At 32.3% G+C, this 18,990-nt stretch overlaps 1 protein-coding gene across 8 annotated transcripts in view; it reads left to right on the forward strand.

The window, feature by feature from the left end:
* LOC143236032 (casein kinase II subunit alpha-like) overlaps positions 1-18,990 on the forward strand; it is a 45,636-nt gene that overhangs the window by 2,186 nt on the left and 24,460 nt on the right. For all 8 annotated transcript variants that reach the window (XM_076474258.1, XM_076474259.1, XM_076474262.1 and 5 more), the window contains exons 3-5: positions 1,015-1,126; positions 14,681-14,782; positions 15,288-15,338. In XM_076474258.1, coding sequence (XP_076330373.1) covers positions 1,015-1,126; positions 14,681-14,782; positions 15,288-15,338 — 265 coding nt within the window. The remainder of the gene's footprint in view (positions 1-1,014; positions 1,127-14,680; positions 14,783-15,287; positions 15,339-18,990) is intronic.

The following is an 18,990-nucleotide window of genomic DNA, read 5'->3' on the forward strand; positions in this document are numbered from 1 at the left end:
TAGGGTATTACAAATTAATCTGTTTAGTAATAATAATAATAATAAAAACTTGTAGGGTGTTGCACACACACACTGTGTATATAATTGTATATGAAATGAACAGTTTTACATGAAATAAAATGTTTGTTACTAAACTTGATTACAAAATATTTTTTCTATTGACAAAAATGCATTGTTGGGTAATCGTTTCTGTGTAAACTGAATAAATATACATACCTAGAATGATTTATTTATTACCTTCAGAAAATTAGTAAAAAGCAGGAATTTATAAGATTTTTCATTGAAAGTTATATGAACTTGAAGTAGTATGTTCTTATACATTTGAATGTGCCTCAAAATTTAATTTCAGTTAACTATTATTAACTGATTAATGTTTTATAAAATAGACTTATTCTGTATCAGTTATGGGCTTGAAATGTAGAGTATTGCTAAACCACCAAAATCATAAACTGGATTTGTAATATATTGATGCATTGTAATTTAGAATAACTTTTTCTAATGTTTTGTTGACCCAGCAGAAACATCATTTTGATCCACCATTAGAAATATAAACCATTCCAAAATGTTAGGTAAAGATCCAACTTACCAGATGTGATGGGTTTTTTCTTAATGGAATTTTTATTTTACTTTAAAATGAAAACAAAACACTACCTTAGTGTTTCACATATAATTTTGCCTTGCACAACACTTGTATTACTTGTAAAAGTAATGCCATTATCAATGGGAGGGGAAAGATGTTTTCAGATGTTAATGAAATACGTCTTAAATGCTTGTCTGTAATTTGGAAAGTTGGGGAGATTTGTAAAATGTGCTGCTCTCTTTGTTCTCATGAGCTGCATTTTTATTTAGTTAATGTAAAGCAGGTAAATGATTTAACAATATTAATGAATGACACAAGATGATGATGTACACATAATACACAAAATATACCAGGATTCCATAGAAAATGGAGCATCTTGATGTGTGTGACCCTGTAAGTAGATACTGACTGAAAAGTAATTTTTTATTTTTCAGAAATCAGGATGACTACCAGCTTGTGAGAAAGTTGGGCAGGGGGAAGTATAGCGAAGTTTTTGAAGCTGTCAACATAACCAATAATGAAAAATGTGTGGTAAAAATTCTGAAGGTAAAATGATGACTTAGATATTTTGTTTTCTCAACATAATTCTTGAAAAAGTTAAGATGGAAATAGTATACAGTGCTCAAGATATCTAGCATGTTTGTGTAAAATACTTATATTTTGTGAGATACATGTTTTTTAATTTTTATATATCAGTTATAGATGTACAGAAACTAATATGCTACAGTATGAATTGGAGTGTCTACTAGTTGCACTCTGTGAGAGTGGCTATTTTTACACATAGATGCTTGCATAGTGTTTAAAAAAAGAGAGCAAAGTAGAACTAAGAGTGTGATGATACATTGGCTATCAACACCTTAGTTATAACTTTCCCAGTAGCAATACATTGATGCATAGTTTTAGAATTGATAACAATTGCCAATAGTACCCTTAACTGTCAATCTTTTTAACAGTTTGCAGACTTGGTTATTTTCCTTATTCTGTTTGTTTTATTTAATCAATTTATTAGTAATTTTCATTTTTTTAAGATGGTTTCAGTCTCTAGTCATCAGTAAACCTAAAAGTGCACATATTACATTGGTATGTTTGTGCAATGCACTAAGCCCATATTGGATAATTAAAAAATTACTGTAATATTAAAGTTACTTTGTATATCCTTATGAATATTGGCATTCTTTTAGTAAATGTTAAAAGTATGTTGTATACAAAAATTAATTTTTTGATAAAATATTTTCATCAAATGTGAATTTCATGGTGGAAAAACCTATTTACCTTTTAAATGTTCAATATAAACTCAAGGATTTCATCTGTTACATGATGTCATACAATATTATGTTCTGAAAGGATAAATATCAGTTTCACTCAGAGTATGAACAGCATTTCTGTGAGAAAGTCAATGACAAGTTTGGTTGAATTCACAGTGACTTTTGTTGCAGAGTTGGAAAGTGGGAAAACTTTTGAGAGGCAAAGAAAGGTGCCTACTTTGTGCATGTTATCAGTTTATATTATTTGGAACATTATTTAATTAAATAAAAATTATTAATTATAGTACTACGAGCAGTATAAAAAATTACGGTTAACTCTCTTTGACAACTAGAGCAAAAAAAGATTGGGTGGTAAGTATTTTATTTTTGTTTTTTATGTTTGTTTTTTATGTATAACACTATGTAACACAGATTTTGTTCCTGGGTAGTATGTTATTTCTTAATTGCTTAAGTGGTAAAAGTACAGAAAATGGCCATTATTCCCTTCAAACTTTGCTTTTGTGACCTGGATAATGAAATTTAGAAATTAACCTATTTTATATGTAAACATTGGCAAATTTGCACATTTTGATTTACATAAGGTCTGAATAAAACAACATATGAATCAAGATTTACATGTATTTATAGTAAAGTTATACAAAATTGTTTAGAAGTGAGTAGTTTTTCAAGATTTGCAACTGTAATGTAAATCACTTACATATCAACCCCCAAATAGATTCTCCCATCATTTTTTTGTTATATGCTCCTTGGTAGCAGCTTTCAAAGTCCAGTATATCTTGGTGGAAGCACTCACCTTGCTCCTCTGAGTATGCTCCCATGTTCTCCTTGAATTTATCAAGATGAGCCTCCACCAGTTCCCCATAATTTTTGGCCTTGTGGTTGCCCAAGAAACTCCAACCACTGCAACAAAGCTGCCACAAAACTTTTTTTCCTTCCTACTGTGCTTCTTGGAGAATTCTGTGCACTCCAGAATCTTCCTTCTTTTTTTTGTGGTCCAACGAAGACTCCAGCTTTGACCTTTGCCTCAGACAGCTTAGGGAAGAAGTTTCGAAGGTACTTGAAGGCTGCAGATTCCTTGTGAAGAGCTGTGACAAATTGTTTTATAAGACCCAATTATATGTGCAGTGGTGGGAACAATGCCTGCTGGAGGTCCACTACTGGCTCACACTTAACATTGTGCCTCCCTACAGAGAACTCAGTCCATTGTGGCTAGTGCTTCCTGTTGTAGTGTGTTGCAGTGTCCCTGCTATTCCAAAGGCAAAGATAACAGGGAAACTTGGTAAAGCCTCTTTGGAGACCCATCAGGAATGCCACCATTTTGATGTCTCCAATAACCTCCCAGCTGTACTCATCATACTTCAAGGCTTCTAGCAAGGTCTTTATGCTCTTGTATTCCTCTTTGAGGTGCACTGAATGAGCCAGGGGAAGAGACAGATACTTATTACCATTATGGAGCAGCACAGCTTTGAGTCTTTTGGATGAGCTATCAGTGAAGAGGCACCACTTGTTCAGGTTACAAGCAATTCCAGTTGCCTCACACAGACTAGATACATTGTGGCAGAAGCAGAGCTCATCTTGACGAGTGAAGAAGCTTAAAAAATGTTGGTGACACTTCTTCTGACTTATGACTTGTACACTTTCATCTAATAAATCCCACTTCTTCAGTCTAGATGTCAAAAGCTTGGCATTTGACTTTGTTAGACCAAGATTTCTGATCAAGTCTTTGAGGTCTCTTTGGTTTGGGTAGTATGGGTTTCTCTCACCACCTGCACCTCTGAAATTGTAATCTGAATCTTCAAAGTCTACCTTTTTTTCTGATTTGCAGCTCTCTTCTGAGGATGGCTGCTTTCTCTCTGGTGAAGTGGGTAAAGGGAGCTCAGGGCAGTATGGCATTGGGGCGATGGATGATGGAAGGTCTGGATACATGATAGCAGATGCATTCTTGTGAGCCCAATGTTTGGAAGGGTCCACTATGCAGAAGTAGCAATTGCTTGAGTGGTCAGTGAGTTCATGCCAAATTCTTAGAATAGCAACCTTCATGGTCTCTTTTCACCTCTGTACCATCCTACAAAAGAGCAAAATAAAATTGTTATTATGAAGAATAAATTTATTTCATCCACAAACTGATGTGTAAGAGATTTGTGCAAAATATTTTATATGTGATATTTTTTTCTGTACTATTGGAAATTAAAAAAAGATAAAAGATATTTAAATTTTAAAAGGTCTAACATTTGCACAATATGAAATCTTACTATTCAATCAAACAAAAAATGTCCGTCTTACCTTCTAGAGTTTTTTTGCAGTGCTTGCAGGTAAAATGAGGTGCCCAGGGTTTGTCTTGATCCCCGACAGGCATGCCTTCTAGGCTTCACACATCTTAGCAGACGTTGTCACAGAGTACTTTTTTTCTCATCTTGATATATTGGTCACATACATAGCAGAATGCGTCTGGAGAATGCTTGCAGCTTCTTGATGCTCTCTCTCATAAAATTGGATAGGTTTATGTATTCACTTAGGCAGCTAGAACTAAACTGAAGTGGTGAGCCCCTGTATATATATTACTATGAAAAGTTCTAGAAAATTCTAAAAGGTTGTTGAAAATTCTCAAGTTCTACAACATTCTAGAAAGTTTGAGAAAATTCTCTGTCAGCTACTCAGCACTGAATCTAACTGGAATGTTCTGGAAAATGGGTATATTTGAAAATTTTATTACCCAGGTCACAAAAGCAAAGTTTGAAGAGAAAAATAGTTCTATTTCATTTACTTTAGGCATAAGCAATTGGGAAATAAACCTCTGCCCAGGAACTGTAGAATATTAATTTTCTGTAAAAATAAGAATAGTTTTAGGTTAGTTAAGATTAGATTAAGTAAAATTAAATAATAATATAATGTTTGTTTAACAAACTGGATATCCATGAGGTGTTTGTATTAGTTTTAATAGCTGGTGGGTAATTTAATTTGATAGCGTAATGCGAACTGCATGTGTCCCAAATGATTGACAACGTGTAATGGCACGAACAACAGTTAGTCTTGGTTCAAAGGGCAATAAAAGAATAAAATTTAATTATAAACAGATTGTCAAACTTAGAGCTATTTAGGATAAATGAGCGCAGTTTTATATTGCAATACGAAGTCATTCTAAATAGAGAAAAAGGGGGTAATTTGATGTACTTTGATTTTTTTTTGGTAGTTCTGAGGTCAGTTAAACTGACCAAACCCATTTTGAGTTAGGTAGAAAAAATAACAGAAAATTATCAAGTTTTATTTAGGAAGCCTGAGATTTTTAAGGTAAGGAAAAGCATTTTTCATTTTAACATGAAAATTACTTTGCACACAGACTGTTCAGAACAAATACTCAATATTTTCATGGACAGATCTTTATTTTATTAAAAATACTTCACTAAAAACATAATTTTTTTTGTATGTTAAAGACTTGTAATATGAACTGAAATAGTGCTAAATTTTGTGAAGATATGTAGTATACCAAAAGTTGGAAGTATTAATCTAAAAATACTTGGTGAGCCCCTGTATATATATTACTATGAAAAGTTCTAGAAAATTCTAAAAGGTTGTTGAAAATTCTCAAGTTCTACAACATTCTAGAAAGTTTGAGAAAATTCTCTGTCAGCTACTCAGCACTGAATCTAACTGGAATGTTCTGGAAAATGGGTATATTTGAAAATTTTATTACCCAGGTCACAAAAGCAAAGTTTGAAGAGAAAAATAGTTCTATTTCATTTACTTTAGGCATAAGCAATTGGGAAATAAACCTCTGCCCAGGAACTGTAGAATATTAATTTTCTGTAAAAATAAGAATAGTTTTAGGTTAGTTAAGATTAGATTAAGTAAAATTAAATAATAATATAATGTTTGTTTAACAAACTGGATATCCATGAGGTGTTTGTATTAGTTTTAATAGCTGGTGGGTAATTTAATTTGATAGCGTAATGCGAACTGCATGTGTCCCAAATGATTGACAACGTGTAATGGCACGAACAACAGTTAGTCTTGGTTCAAAGGGCAATAAAAGAATAAAATTTAATTATAAACAGATTGTCAAACTTAGAGCTATTTAGGATAAATGAGCGCAGTTTTATATTGCAATACGAAGTCATTCTAAATAGAGAAAAAGGGGGTAATTTGATGTACTTTGATTTTTTTTTGGTAGTTCTGAGGTCAGTTAAACTGACCAAACCCATTTTGAGTTAGGTAGAAAAAATAACAGAAAATTATCAAGTTTTATTTAGGAAGCCTGAGATTTTTAAGGTAAGGAAAAGCATTTTTCATTTTAACATGAAAATTACTTTGCACACAGACTGTTCAGAACAAATACTCAATATTTTCATGGACAGATCTTTATTTTATTAAAAATACTTCACTAAAAACATAATTTTTTTTGTATGTTAAAGACTTGTAATATGAACTGAAATAGTGCTAAATTTTGTGAAGATATGTAGTATACCAAAAGTTGGAAGTATTAATCTAAAAATACTTTATTTAAATGAGTACAAAGAGGTCATGTGGTAGGTCATATAGACTGAGCCTGTGTTGCGAGAGTTAATGTGATGGTCTTAAGAGGTATCATTGAAGAATAATCAAAAGAGTGGTTGAAAAACATGAAAACATTAACTTAGTTTTTTCTCTTTTTCTGTATTGATCATGAAGTTACAAACTATTTATATTCATAGTTTAAACTTTTGTTCTTTTGTTAAATGTGTTTTATATAAAAGGGGCTATTAAACTGCATGGTGATCTATTTTGAAATGTCAAAATTGTGTCATATAGCCTTGTTTTTCTGTAATAAGTGTTGAGTGTTAAGGAGCTTCTTTTATATAAAACAAGCTAATGATAAAGTTTGTATGCTCTCTAAATGGTGAATAGATACTGTTTAATGAAAATTTCAGTGTTGAACTTGGAAATGTCTTTGTATGGTCTCAGTTCTGCAATTAAAACATGGGGCAGTGCTAAGACCTTTCACTGTATATAAGCATTTCATTCAGATAATATCACTTTCTGTTGGGAAAGTGCTTACAAATGGGTTTCTCTGTGTTATGGTTGTTGGAGATACTTTGTTCTTTGTATTACCTAGTTAATTTTTGTTATTAAAATAAAGGTTTTGTTTGGCAAGCTGAGAAATGGCATGAATTCTTGGATTACTATTTTTGACATGGAGGCATATTAGGTTCTTTCCTCTCTCCTGTCTGAAATCAAAGTCTGTTCAACACTTTCAATTGAAGCTGTCTTTGACTTTTTTATTCTGTTTTTCTGGGGTACATTGAGGCTGCAGTCTAGTGAGCAGTCTTGGATGTTTTGAATATAATTTAGTTTTTTTTTTCAATGTCTTTCATTACTTTTTTTTCAATGTCTTTCATTACTTTGTCAACTTCTTATGATGTCACTTTGGATCCTCTGGCTCATTTTATTCAGTTGGTCAGTTGAATGTGTGATGTTTTGAGTCTTTCCCTAGTTGCTTTTGAGCCTACATCTTCCTTGATGGCAGAAAAGTATGAGGATGGATATTGAGTTCTCCTTCCTTCCCCCTGATATGTCAGTTCATGCAAAGATGTGTGAAGGAACATTTGTGCCTTGTCCACTATGATTGCCAGAACTACATGCTTTAGCCTACCACTGCTAGGTAGATGCATATTTAGACTTTCAAAGAAGAGACCCATTACTGGAAATGTGGTATTTCAGAACAGAGTCTTTGGTCGACTTGAAATACCACAATTTCATTGAATTCATATGACTCTAACTACAGTTCTTAGATATCATCCTTCCAACTTTTGTTGAAAGTCTCTCAGGAATTTCCATATCAGTTTGAGGAGTTGGGGCCATTGTTTGCATCTTCCTTCATGATTTACATGATGCACCCTTTCTCTAACCTTTAAATTTTGTGGGCATTTGAGAGTCTTTTAAATTGAAGGCTGATGTTGCTCATCTCCATTCACCTTATTGCCACTGGCTTCTTGACTTTCTTCGACTTTTACTTCGCTCTTATTTGAGTCTTCCAACCCCAACATTTGCTCCTTTGTTCAGTAATACCCAGAGTAGATCCTGTTCATATTCACAAGGTTTTTTCCACTCTGTTAGAATGTTGGCAGTGGTAACTACCTTATGTCTCTGTGGACTGTTGAAGGCTTGGCTTTGAGAATTTTTGAATGTGTGGAAAACCTTTACCATGGATCTGTTGGTGCTACAGGTCCTCTATAGTTGAGAGAGTTGTCCCTGTTCTTCAAGGGTTTAATTCCTGCCTGTGTGTTGTGCCCAATAAGATGAGAGATTTATGTCTGGTCCTTGGTCCACAGTCCTGGCAAAAAATGCCAATGCAAAATTAGAATGATTCCATCAAGTACTTTAAATGATCTGGATGACCAAATTTAGTGTTTCCAAATGCCTGTCTGCATTTTTCCACAGCAGAGTCATCCTGCCACTATCTGGCAATGACTTGTTACTTCTGGACCATCTCATCAATTGTTGGAACATTGCACCCAGAGTTTACTTTCAGAAGCAATCAAGGCAGATTTTATTATTATTAGAGCTGAAAAATCCATTCTTAATCAAACTCAGTATATCATCCATCAAATGTCTTTCTTCAACACATATTTCATTTGGGCTCAGCTGACTACTGTTTGGCTTTATGCTGTGGAACAAGTAGCTTGACTCTTATTCATGTCTCCTCCATATTCATAAATAGTTCTTTCTCTTTTGGGGATATGGGCATTACTTGAATCTCTTTCCTTTGGGATGAAAGTGCATATGAGCTCTTTTCAGTGGTCTCTACATGACCAATGATCCAGTAGATTCTCCAGTCTTCTTTTTCAGGATCAACATCTTCAATATCAAGTGGTGATTAGATTGGAAGAATACTATGATAGGTGTTCTTCTGCTGCCACCTTATCCAAAGATCTGTCTTTTCACAGGTGCTTCACTTCAGCAATGAGATTCATATATCGATAGTCAGGAATTCCAGAGCATATGGATAGACAGTGAGGCTTCCCTACTACACATTCATGTTTTAGAACTTTTGTTTCAAAGGATAATATCTCACAGTTAGCCTTAATAAGGGGAAAAATCATCATGTTTCACCCCAACAATTCCAAGGTGATGTTTTACATTTTCCACCAAGGGAATACAAGGCCCATATCTCTGTTTTCAAACTTTGGAATTTCTTTATTAGGCCTACTTCTTCTATCAAATCATCTTACTAGCTTGCCATGTTCCATGGATGATGACTTTGGTAGCAGATCAATTGTCTTTATCCAACTGGAATCTGTATGAAACAAATGCTGCATCATGAGGTTTAATATTTGATATGCTCTTGGTTTTGCAACAGTGGTCAGTGTGTCTGCCATTTATTGGAACAATCAACTACCAGCAATTTGGTCTATAGTACTTTGCTCTCAGGCATTGGCATGTGGTCAGGACTGGACAGGATTGCATCTCTGTGTCTTCTTACTGATTTGTCTGTTACATTAAGTCCTAGCCATGATTATTTCAACCCCTTATCATGTTCTATTGGTAGCACTGGACCAGCTGGTTTAACTCTGGTTTGTGCTTCTGTGGTACCTTTAAAAGTGCTCACCTTTGCCACTTTCTCTAGTTGTTTCTGTTGAGATAATTGTGACCTGACATCATACAGCCAGCCATCCCAAGCTCAAGCTTCATGCATGGACATTATGTGGCCCTTCACATGACACCTGGTTTTAATTTCTAAGGTTGCCATGTGTAGTTTCACAATGGACATTTATTAACAGAAATGGCAAATATATCAGCAATAGGGAGTTGTCAAGAGATTAAACCCACTTCCTCAGGAAGTGCCAACCATAGCTTGTCTTTTTTACCTGGCTCTTTGACATAAGTTTACTACCTTCCATAATCTTCTTATATAAAGTGGCCTTATCATCTTCCTTTAGGTATGGAAATTATTTGAGTTCCCAGTGCTTTCCAGACTCTTCAAGTTATTTTGGGTCCTTTGTTTCAAAAGACCATTTCAGTTATATAATTGTGATATTAAGATCGAATTACAATGCTTTTTATTTGGCATCTATTTGAACCCTTTTCCTCATGTACAATGTGTCACCTTTCTCTTAAGGTCTATTTTCTGTTGCTGCTGGCCTGCAGATGTTGCTGGTCAGGGTTTTTTGCACTTCATGTGCACAGGATCCTGTCATACTATTTCCAGAAAGGTATTTTGTACCCAAGACACTGGCAGTCAGGGGATGGAATAAGTCCTTTTCACTGATTAATCTGACTATTTCTCATCTGTATAACCTATCAGATCCCAATTATTTATGTCTAATGATTGCCTTGAGGTGTTATGTTGCCCATATTAATGCTTTTAGAGGTGGTAAATAATAAGTTTTTATTCATTGGGATCATTCAGTTTTACAGGATTTATCCCAAGTTATCTTGATGAGTTACATACAGAAATTGATCCATGTTGCTTTTTATGGCTGTCTTTGGAGGCAAAGAGATTTCTGTAAGTCACATGTTCATCAAATTTATCACATTGCTATGCCCTTAATGACCAGGTTGAATTGCTTGCTGGAGAACATTGTATGAGCTGGTATGTTTATCTCCAGTAATACTTTTATGTTACATTATTTGCATGATCTGACAGTATCTTTCTTTGAGTGTTTGCAGCTACTCTATATAATCTGCTAGATTATAAATTAGGGTGAATATCTTCATTTCAAATATTGTTTCTTATCTTTCCAGTATCCTTTACCTTGTTTTCACAAGATACCACTCTGTGGTATGTGTTACTGAGACAGGTATACTTTTATCAAATCAAACATGCACTAATAACCATTAACAGAATATACTTTATCTAGGTTGCATCAGACTCTGTAGAAATGAAATGTTACATAAGACCACCTTTTGATGGACTAGTTGGTATTAGTGTACTATTCTGGACTGCAGCTCATGGACTATCATGAATAAAGTGAAAGGGAATCCTGCCTGTCTCTGCTTATCAGTGGATTGAATAAATTGGGATAAGTTTACTTAAAAAAAACAGTAATAATTTTGGGAACTATGTTCACATATTGCACTGTTTACACAGAATTGTTCCTCAAGACTACCCAGTGCACATTACCTCCCACCAACCCATATTATACTGGTGGAACTAGGGAGTTCTTACCACACCCAGTTTATAGTCATTTTTGTTGTTGGCAGAGGTTATTTTTCCAGGGTGTTTGATTGAATTTCCTTCACTTTTTTGAGAAGAGGGTGAAGTCGGGGGCCTTCCTATCTGAGATCCTGAATGTTTTTCCCCGGATGTTAGTAGAAGAGGAACAAGTCTACATGGGATTCTACTAATAATGTTGGTTCAAATTTGACATTCAGTTATCTGGTTGGGTTGAGCATGGCCCATTGTTTTGATCTTCATTGTTTCAGTACATTTTTCGTGGAAGAGGGTTCATTGTCTTTTTGTAATTCCAAATGCAGAGGGGTCCCATCCTATGTCCTTGTTTAAGCACAGTTTGTTTCACATTGTCCTCTTAATTGTGGGGATAAATGGAATTTAACTTGACCACATGGTTGGGGAGAAGATATGAGAATTCATAATTCCTACTGGATGAGTTTTGTTACCTCAGGTTGAGTATGGCATACAGGATCCTATTTTTCCAAGTTTAGGTTGGTGCCTTTGAGAAGAGAGTTTGCCTGCTTCGGTTTTGCTTACCCTTTTGTCATGATTCCAGTGGCTTGAAATATGTCATTCTAGGATTACAGATTGGAATTCATTCACAAGTATGTATACATATAGTGGTCCACATGCTCTTGCTACCAACATCGAATTTAGGGAATATGGTCTTATAATTCCAACCCTGAATAAAGGAATTTCAGCTACGTGGTTGGAGTGTGGCCAGTTGTGGTGATGGATCATGTGGTAATGCCCCTATCAGTCTTTCCATCTTATCAGTGTGGGATTTTTGCTGTAGTGTGAGGAGAGGTGTATTTTGGAAGTTAACATTTTCTTGAATCAAAAATTTATTTCAAATAATACTTACCTAGTCTTCACTCTCCTGCCATTCCTACCCACTAAGAGGTTTTTAGAGATTGTGGATTAGCTCAGTATAAAAAAAATGATAATATTGTTTGAATGAGGTGCTTAAATACAGTAACAGGACAGAAGTCGTATTGACATAGATGGAGAGTGTCATGAAGTAGGGTCGTTAGGTGGAGAATAAAAGACTGGAGCAAGTGAGAAAAAAGTCAGACCAATACTTAAGTTGGCAATCAAAGGAAACTAGCTGTAGGTTATTGGAAATACATTTTCCATTTAAGAAAATGTTAACTTTCAAATAGTTTTGTGTTCTAACAGACAAAGGTTACACTTCCAATATTATGGATTTTTTTCATTGTGTTAAGCAGTATTTGTGTATTTCATGTGGTTGTAAGATATTTTACCATTTTTTATGCCATGAAGAAAGAATTGGTACAGGAAAGAAACAAACTATTTTGAAAAACAGGAGATAAATTTCACATATCTTATGTGACAAAGTGTTGATGAATGTTTTTGAAAACTTAGTTATCAGAATAAAAATTAATAAGTAGATAATACAGTGTAGGTTAAATTTATGAAAGTTTAAAGGAATTTGTGGTTATAAAAAAAGCTTTTCTCTAGAAGTTGAACATTTAACATTTTTTTCTTTCTACATTGTTTAGAAATATTAATATTGAATAAATTACACTTAATAGTAGTTTATTTTGTTTATCTTATTACACAAATTATAGAACAAACTTCTCTGATGATAGTTTTATAAAATTAAAAAGTATATTGTTCCTTGAAATATCTCAGACTCCAGAGTTTAAACAAATTATATAAAGTCTAAAATTTGTGTGGTTCTAGTTTCCTAAGCATAAAAGATAGAATAAGTAGGTAGGGGTCTGTCTTTGTTCTTTAAGTAGGATGTTTCCAGATTAAAATGAAAATGATTTTTTTGGTTCTATAAGGGAACCAAAATATCAAATAAATATTAACTCTTCGTTAACCTGAAGATGACCTAAGAAGGTCAAAATGTTCTGTACTTTATTTTAATTAAAGTTTCAATACCCATACCAGCCAACTTGAGAATACATTTGGAACATCACTATAAAATAGTGGTGGTTAAGAACTAGAACCATGCATATTTTCAAAGTTTAATTTAAAAAACATAATACTAAGACTTAAATGAATAAAATTCTCTCATGAACTTACTTTCTGATACTTAACGTACTTTGGCTAACAGCAAAAATTTGACTTTTGGAGTTGATTCATCCTAAATATTTTTCTCCTATTTTTGTCATGGTATGCTCTTTAGCTAATCATGATAAAATTTTGGATAACATCTAAAATATGTTGTTTTATTTATGATTAATATTATGTATGCAGTATTTTGTAAATAAATTCAATTAATGTTACTCTGTTAATGTTTTTTTTTGAGATCCAAACTACTGAAAATCCTTAAATAAGTTGACTATTAAAATTCACTAATTGCTAGCAGTTTTGATGTTAATAATTGCATTGAATTTATTTTGACATTTAGTGTTCAAACAAAATTATTTTTGAGGCATGCTGATCTTATAATTACTAAAATTGTAAATGATTCTGGCTTTTAAATATTGTCATAAAATAACACAAGCTGTTCCTGCTGTGCTTTTTTTACTTCTAAATCAGAACTTAAAATGTGGGTGGCATATATGAGAAGACTTGTTTATTTACAGAATACACATGCAAAAATAAAGAGTTGAATGCTGTAAGCTTAAGCCTTCAGTTTCTCAAACATACCGTATATTAGAGAATAATTACAGGAAAATTAAATTTCAAATTTGAAATAACCAATAAACTATGAGATACCTCATTTCTGGAAATCTGACATAGACCATGATATTTTATAGAATAGAAATTAATCTTGGAGAAAAATTAAATTTTGTGTCTTTGTTTTTACTCAGTTATTAAGATAACTTTTCGAGAGAGCAAATGTAGTTGAAATTTTAAATTTTGTAAATTTGCTTTTTCACTACTATGATGTGATTTTGTGATGATACTAAAACTTGCACATTACTATTTTCAAATTTAATGTCATTTGTAGTAACACTAAATTTGTGCTTTAGTTTCTACACCAAAGCTAAAAAGTAACATGCAATGATAGTAAATCTTGTTCTTTAACTAGTTCTCCAAGGCTAAGGCATGATTTGCAGTTACATTGAATTTTATTTTATGTTCTACTTCAAATAAGATATGACTTGTAGTGATAACACTACATCCTGTACTTTAGTTTCTGCATCAGAGCTAAGATTTGATTTAGTTACATTAAATTATGTGCTTTAGGTTTTGTACTTGAACTAAAAATGTAACTTAGTGGCACTACTTCATGTGATACAATTCCTGTATCAGTGCTAAGATATGATACCATATTCTGTGCTTCAGCTTTCATGCCAGAGTTAAGATGCGATATACAATAATGCTACATTCTCTGCTTTAATTTCCATACTACAGTTAAGATAATTTGCAGTGACATAACATCTTGTGCTTTAACTTTATACTAGGGCTAAGATGTGATTTACAAAGAAACAGCTTGTGGTTTAGCTTTCAAACCAGATTGTGACTTACAATGACACACTATCCTTTGCTTCAGCTCCTAAACCAAACTAAGATGTGACTTTTAGTGCACTGTGTCCTGTGATTTAGCTTTTAAGCCAAACCTAGGATGTGACTTGCAGTAACATTTCTTAATTGTTCATTAGCATCTAATTCAGGGCTCATTTTTCTCAAATTGCTATCCAAATGGCTAATTTTTACAATTGTTTAATTTTCAAATTATTGTACTTAAATCAATTTTTTTTTCAGCCTGTTAAGAAAAAGAAAATAAAACGTGAAATTAAAATTCTAGAAAATCTAAGAGGAGGACCCAATATAATCAATTTACAAGCTGTTGTTAAAGATCCTGTAGTAAGTGTAGTTTTGTTGATTTTTTAAAAAATATTCTGTATCATAAATATGAAATTATATAAGCAAAAAAATTTTGATGCAAGTAATTTCAAAAGTTTGTATACGCTAGTTCGGTGGTTCTTAACCTTGAGTTGTGATACAAAACTGGGTTGCCAAAGGCTTCCAGTGACTGTTTTAACTTTCCTTTGTAGTCATTATATTATATCTTAACTATTTGAAGGGATGAGTTACCGAGTTAGCCTTGCAATCCACATTCATGGGTCACATTTGAAAAAGGTAAAGAACTGCTGTGCTAATTATTAAGTAAAAAAAAAATTTTTTTTTTGCTTTGTATTCTTCAGTCATGCAATTGAAGTTTAATTATTACTTTCTGTTGGTAAAGTTCAAATGTAATTTTACATTTCATTGAAACTAATGTTATATTCTGGCTTACTTCTTAAAAAAAAATGTAGCAGATTTTAGTTTTGTAAAAAATATTAAAATGGCTTCAATTATTTTCTTGCAGTTAAGAACACCCGCACTAATATTTGAACATGTCAACAACACAGACTTTAAGGTTAGTGCTTTATAATTTAAAAAGAAACCATGTTAATAAAATCAGCATATACCTTTAATGTAGTGGGTAATTAACTGTAGAATTTAGCTTTCAAGAATTTATAAGTTATATCAATGACTTTAAGATTTATAAAACCTGATTATGAGTTGAAACTAATTTGTTAAAAATAATATTGGATGTGAATATTAAGCTTTTTACAATTTCTAAGCTTCTAAAACTAAAAAGCAAAAATATATTGTCTAAAAGCTGATGTTTTCTTTTCTGCATTTTTTTTGTTGTTGTCATAAGCCACCATTTCATTCTTATGTGGATTGTAAAATTTTGATTTCATGGTTATTACACTCAGAATTCTCTTTTCATACATGCATTTAGATAATCAAAATATATTGTTGGTTATGTATATTATTTAAAGGTAATAAAGTAATTTTATTAGTTTCATGTTTGATTATGTTGTTTAAATAAAGTGTGGCAGTTCCTTTTTGCTTTAAAATACTGTTGGTGGTAATTTTAAGCTATAATCTTACAGTAGACTTTACCTTGAAATTAATTTAGAAATTAGCTTTTGGTACATTGTAGATGTGAAAGTTAACTCTGTTATTTATCTCAAAGAGCCATGCAAAGCCCAAATTGCAGTGGGTGGTATTAGCTGGCTCCACCATTTGATCTAAAGTTAATATATATGGTTGGCTATACTTTTTGAAAATTCTCAGTCAGCCATTGTTTTCTATTTTGCCACTTGCTACTTCGAAAATTAACATCCATTTGAGAATTCCAAAGCAATCTCTTGTGTAATGTTACTTGCTACTTAAACCATCTACTTCTAAAGAATTTGGGTTTGGTGTGTCCTAGTGGTTAGCATGCTAAGATGTGGATCAGAGGGTCTAAAGTTCTAAATGCAATTCCACTATACATGTTTCATGCCATAAACTTTTCTGAACCAGCAGGATGACTTTATAGCCCTCTCTTTGTTTTGTTTTCACAATTAAAATGCCTAACCAAATTGCATGAAAAATGATGCACACTTTCTACATAATATCTAGATTGTACTTGAGAACAAGTCTGATGTCATGTTCTAAGTGTGTCTTTTTTATCTGTCATATATGTTTTCATCAACTATGAAAAGATAAATCTGCTTCTACATATTACTTATTGGGAGTTATTGGTAAAGAAAAAAGGATTTCAGCTTTATAATAAATATAGGACTTTACAATAAAAGAAATAATTGTAATATGTTGTTAATGTGAAACAATTCAATGTTTAGTTTCATATAAAAATGCTTACAAGAAAAAATGAATAAAAATAAAAGAGGGCCCTGTTTGCTTCTTGTATATTATTTTTACCCTATGTGTACCAAAGGCAATCTATGGCTCCTCACCCACATCCATCCAAAACAAAAAGATTTGTTTTACAATACTTGAAAAGTGTTACCCCCCTTTTTTTTTTAAGAGTTCAGTTCTGTTTTTGGTTAACAGTTTCTTTTATAACTACTATAAGGTTTTAATGGATAAAAGATTATTATACTTATGTGTGTTTGAGTTATAATAACTTGTACACACACAATTGGAAAAATTTTTGTGTCATCTGAATGGTTTGCTATCACATAACTGCTAATTTACCACACTCACTGATCCCAAACATTCTTACCTGATATCTTGTCTTAGAAGTGTATTCCTGTAGTTTTCACATAGACATAATTTAGTAATAAAAGATGATAATGAATGAAAAGATTGTCAAAATAGATTAAAAATCTTTTGAGGTTTATGGTTTGTTCATAAGTTTTGTGTAATTCATATTAGAATCCCTTTCTGTCCTCTTTGAGAAGTGGTAGTTTTTGTTTTTTATAAGCCATAACCTGCTTCATTTTACACTGGAATATGTAGAAAAGAATATTTTCTGTCCATTAATTTTTTTAGCCATTGGGTCTCTCTGGGTCAAAGGCTAAGAATTATTAGGTACTACCCATTCTATTTGCTCTGACACCATAAATGCCTTTTCACATAGAATTCTTGAAGTAAAATTACACAAAAAATTCTGTGGATGAACGTGTGTAAGTTATTGTACGAGTTCAATTTATGTGCAATAAAAAAATTAACGTGAATGATAGATCTTATATATTTGTTTTGTGAGCAAAATTTGAAAAGTTTGTCACTGATTATTAAACAATCATAATAATTCAGAATGTACCTATTAGAAAAACATAACATATTCTAACTCGCATCACATGGAGGGAAGTACTTACAGCTGAGTGATTAGTAGTATTTGCTAATTGATCAGTTGAAGACCACACTAATTAAATACATGTAATAATCAATTACTTCAGTGTTTCTCAAACTATTGTATATACAAAAGAAAAATAAATTGATGGAGATTGCTGCTAGCAAACTTCTTTCTCTCTTATTGGCTAATCAAGAAGAAGTGCTCACTGACAGTTTCATTCCTTTGAGTCAGAAGTTCAAGGAAAAAAAAGTTTCCAGAGAGCATTTCCTGTAGTAAACTGTTCAGAATTACTTATAGTGTGAGAAAGCCTTAGTAACTTTGTCATTACAAATGATAAAATAGGCCAATCAAATTTGGTGGCAATGGGAAACCAAACCTCAAACCATTAAATCCCTCTGCCCGGAGTAACAAGGCTGAAGAAACGTAAAATAAAAACATATTAAAAGGAACAAATATTTTAGATATTTTATAGCTTCTTTCTTAACAGAAAAAAAAAAGAGGAATATTACTTCTACTTGGATAGCTGTAATAATAGAAAATAGTAGTGGTAGTAAAAAATCCTGATTTCACTTAGTTGTCTATTTTTGTGACACTAAGTTTAATAGTAACATTAATAATTGGAAACCATAATTTTAATTGATCTAATAGTAACTTCCATTACTTGATTATTGTATGTGACACTGATTAACGTAAAAGTTAATTATAGGTACTTTATTAAACAATTTAGTTTGTGAAAAGACGTTTTTAGTGCCTTTAAAATTCTACTTTAGGAAAATTCAATTAAGCTGATGAAAGTCTGTCTATCTGAGTGTTTTTAATGAAGAAATGAAGTATATCATTCACTTACCCTTTTAATGTTGTTGCTTGTTTGCATATGTTTCAGAATTGATATATTTTAGAATTTTTAGACCAAATTTTCTCCTAATGTATCATGAACCTTAATAATGTATGAATAATGTATGAATGCCCTTCAATGTTAATGTAGCACTGACCCTTAAAGATTGCCCCTCATATTTCAGAAGTCACATTTTCCAAATTTACCTTAAATCAAAAGTTTAATTTTTTCCTACATAACTTATTTTTGTCTCAACTGTTATTTTTTCCAAATGCATTTTTCATTAAGGTCACCAATTTATTAGTATGATAACTTCAACCGTGAAAGCCAATATCAGCATGAAATTTATCACACTTGTTGATATTACACTCTTCCATATAGTGAACATTTTAAATTCATAATTTTTACCAGTTGTCTCATTATGAGTCTACCACTATGGAAGAAATTAATTTAAATTGTCTGTAGCTAATTAACATTGCAGAAAATTTTCAAAGTTTTTAATTCAAGATATAAGGATGTTCACAAGGAGCATGTGCACTAATTTTCACATCTTTTTATCACTCCTAAGTAAAGTTATAGTACTAAAGCAGTTTTATGTTA

The sequence above is a fragment of the Tachypleus tridentatus genome, chromosome 13, assembly GCF_004210375.1.
Source record: "Tachypleus tridentatus isolate NWPU-2018 chromosome 13, ASM421037v1, whole genome shotgun sequence".
NCBI lineage: Eukaryota > Metazoa > Arthropoda > Merostomata > Xiphosura > Limulidae > Tachypleus > Tachypleus tridentatus.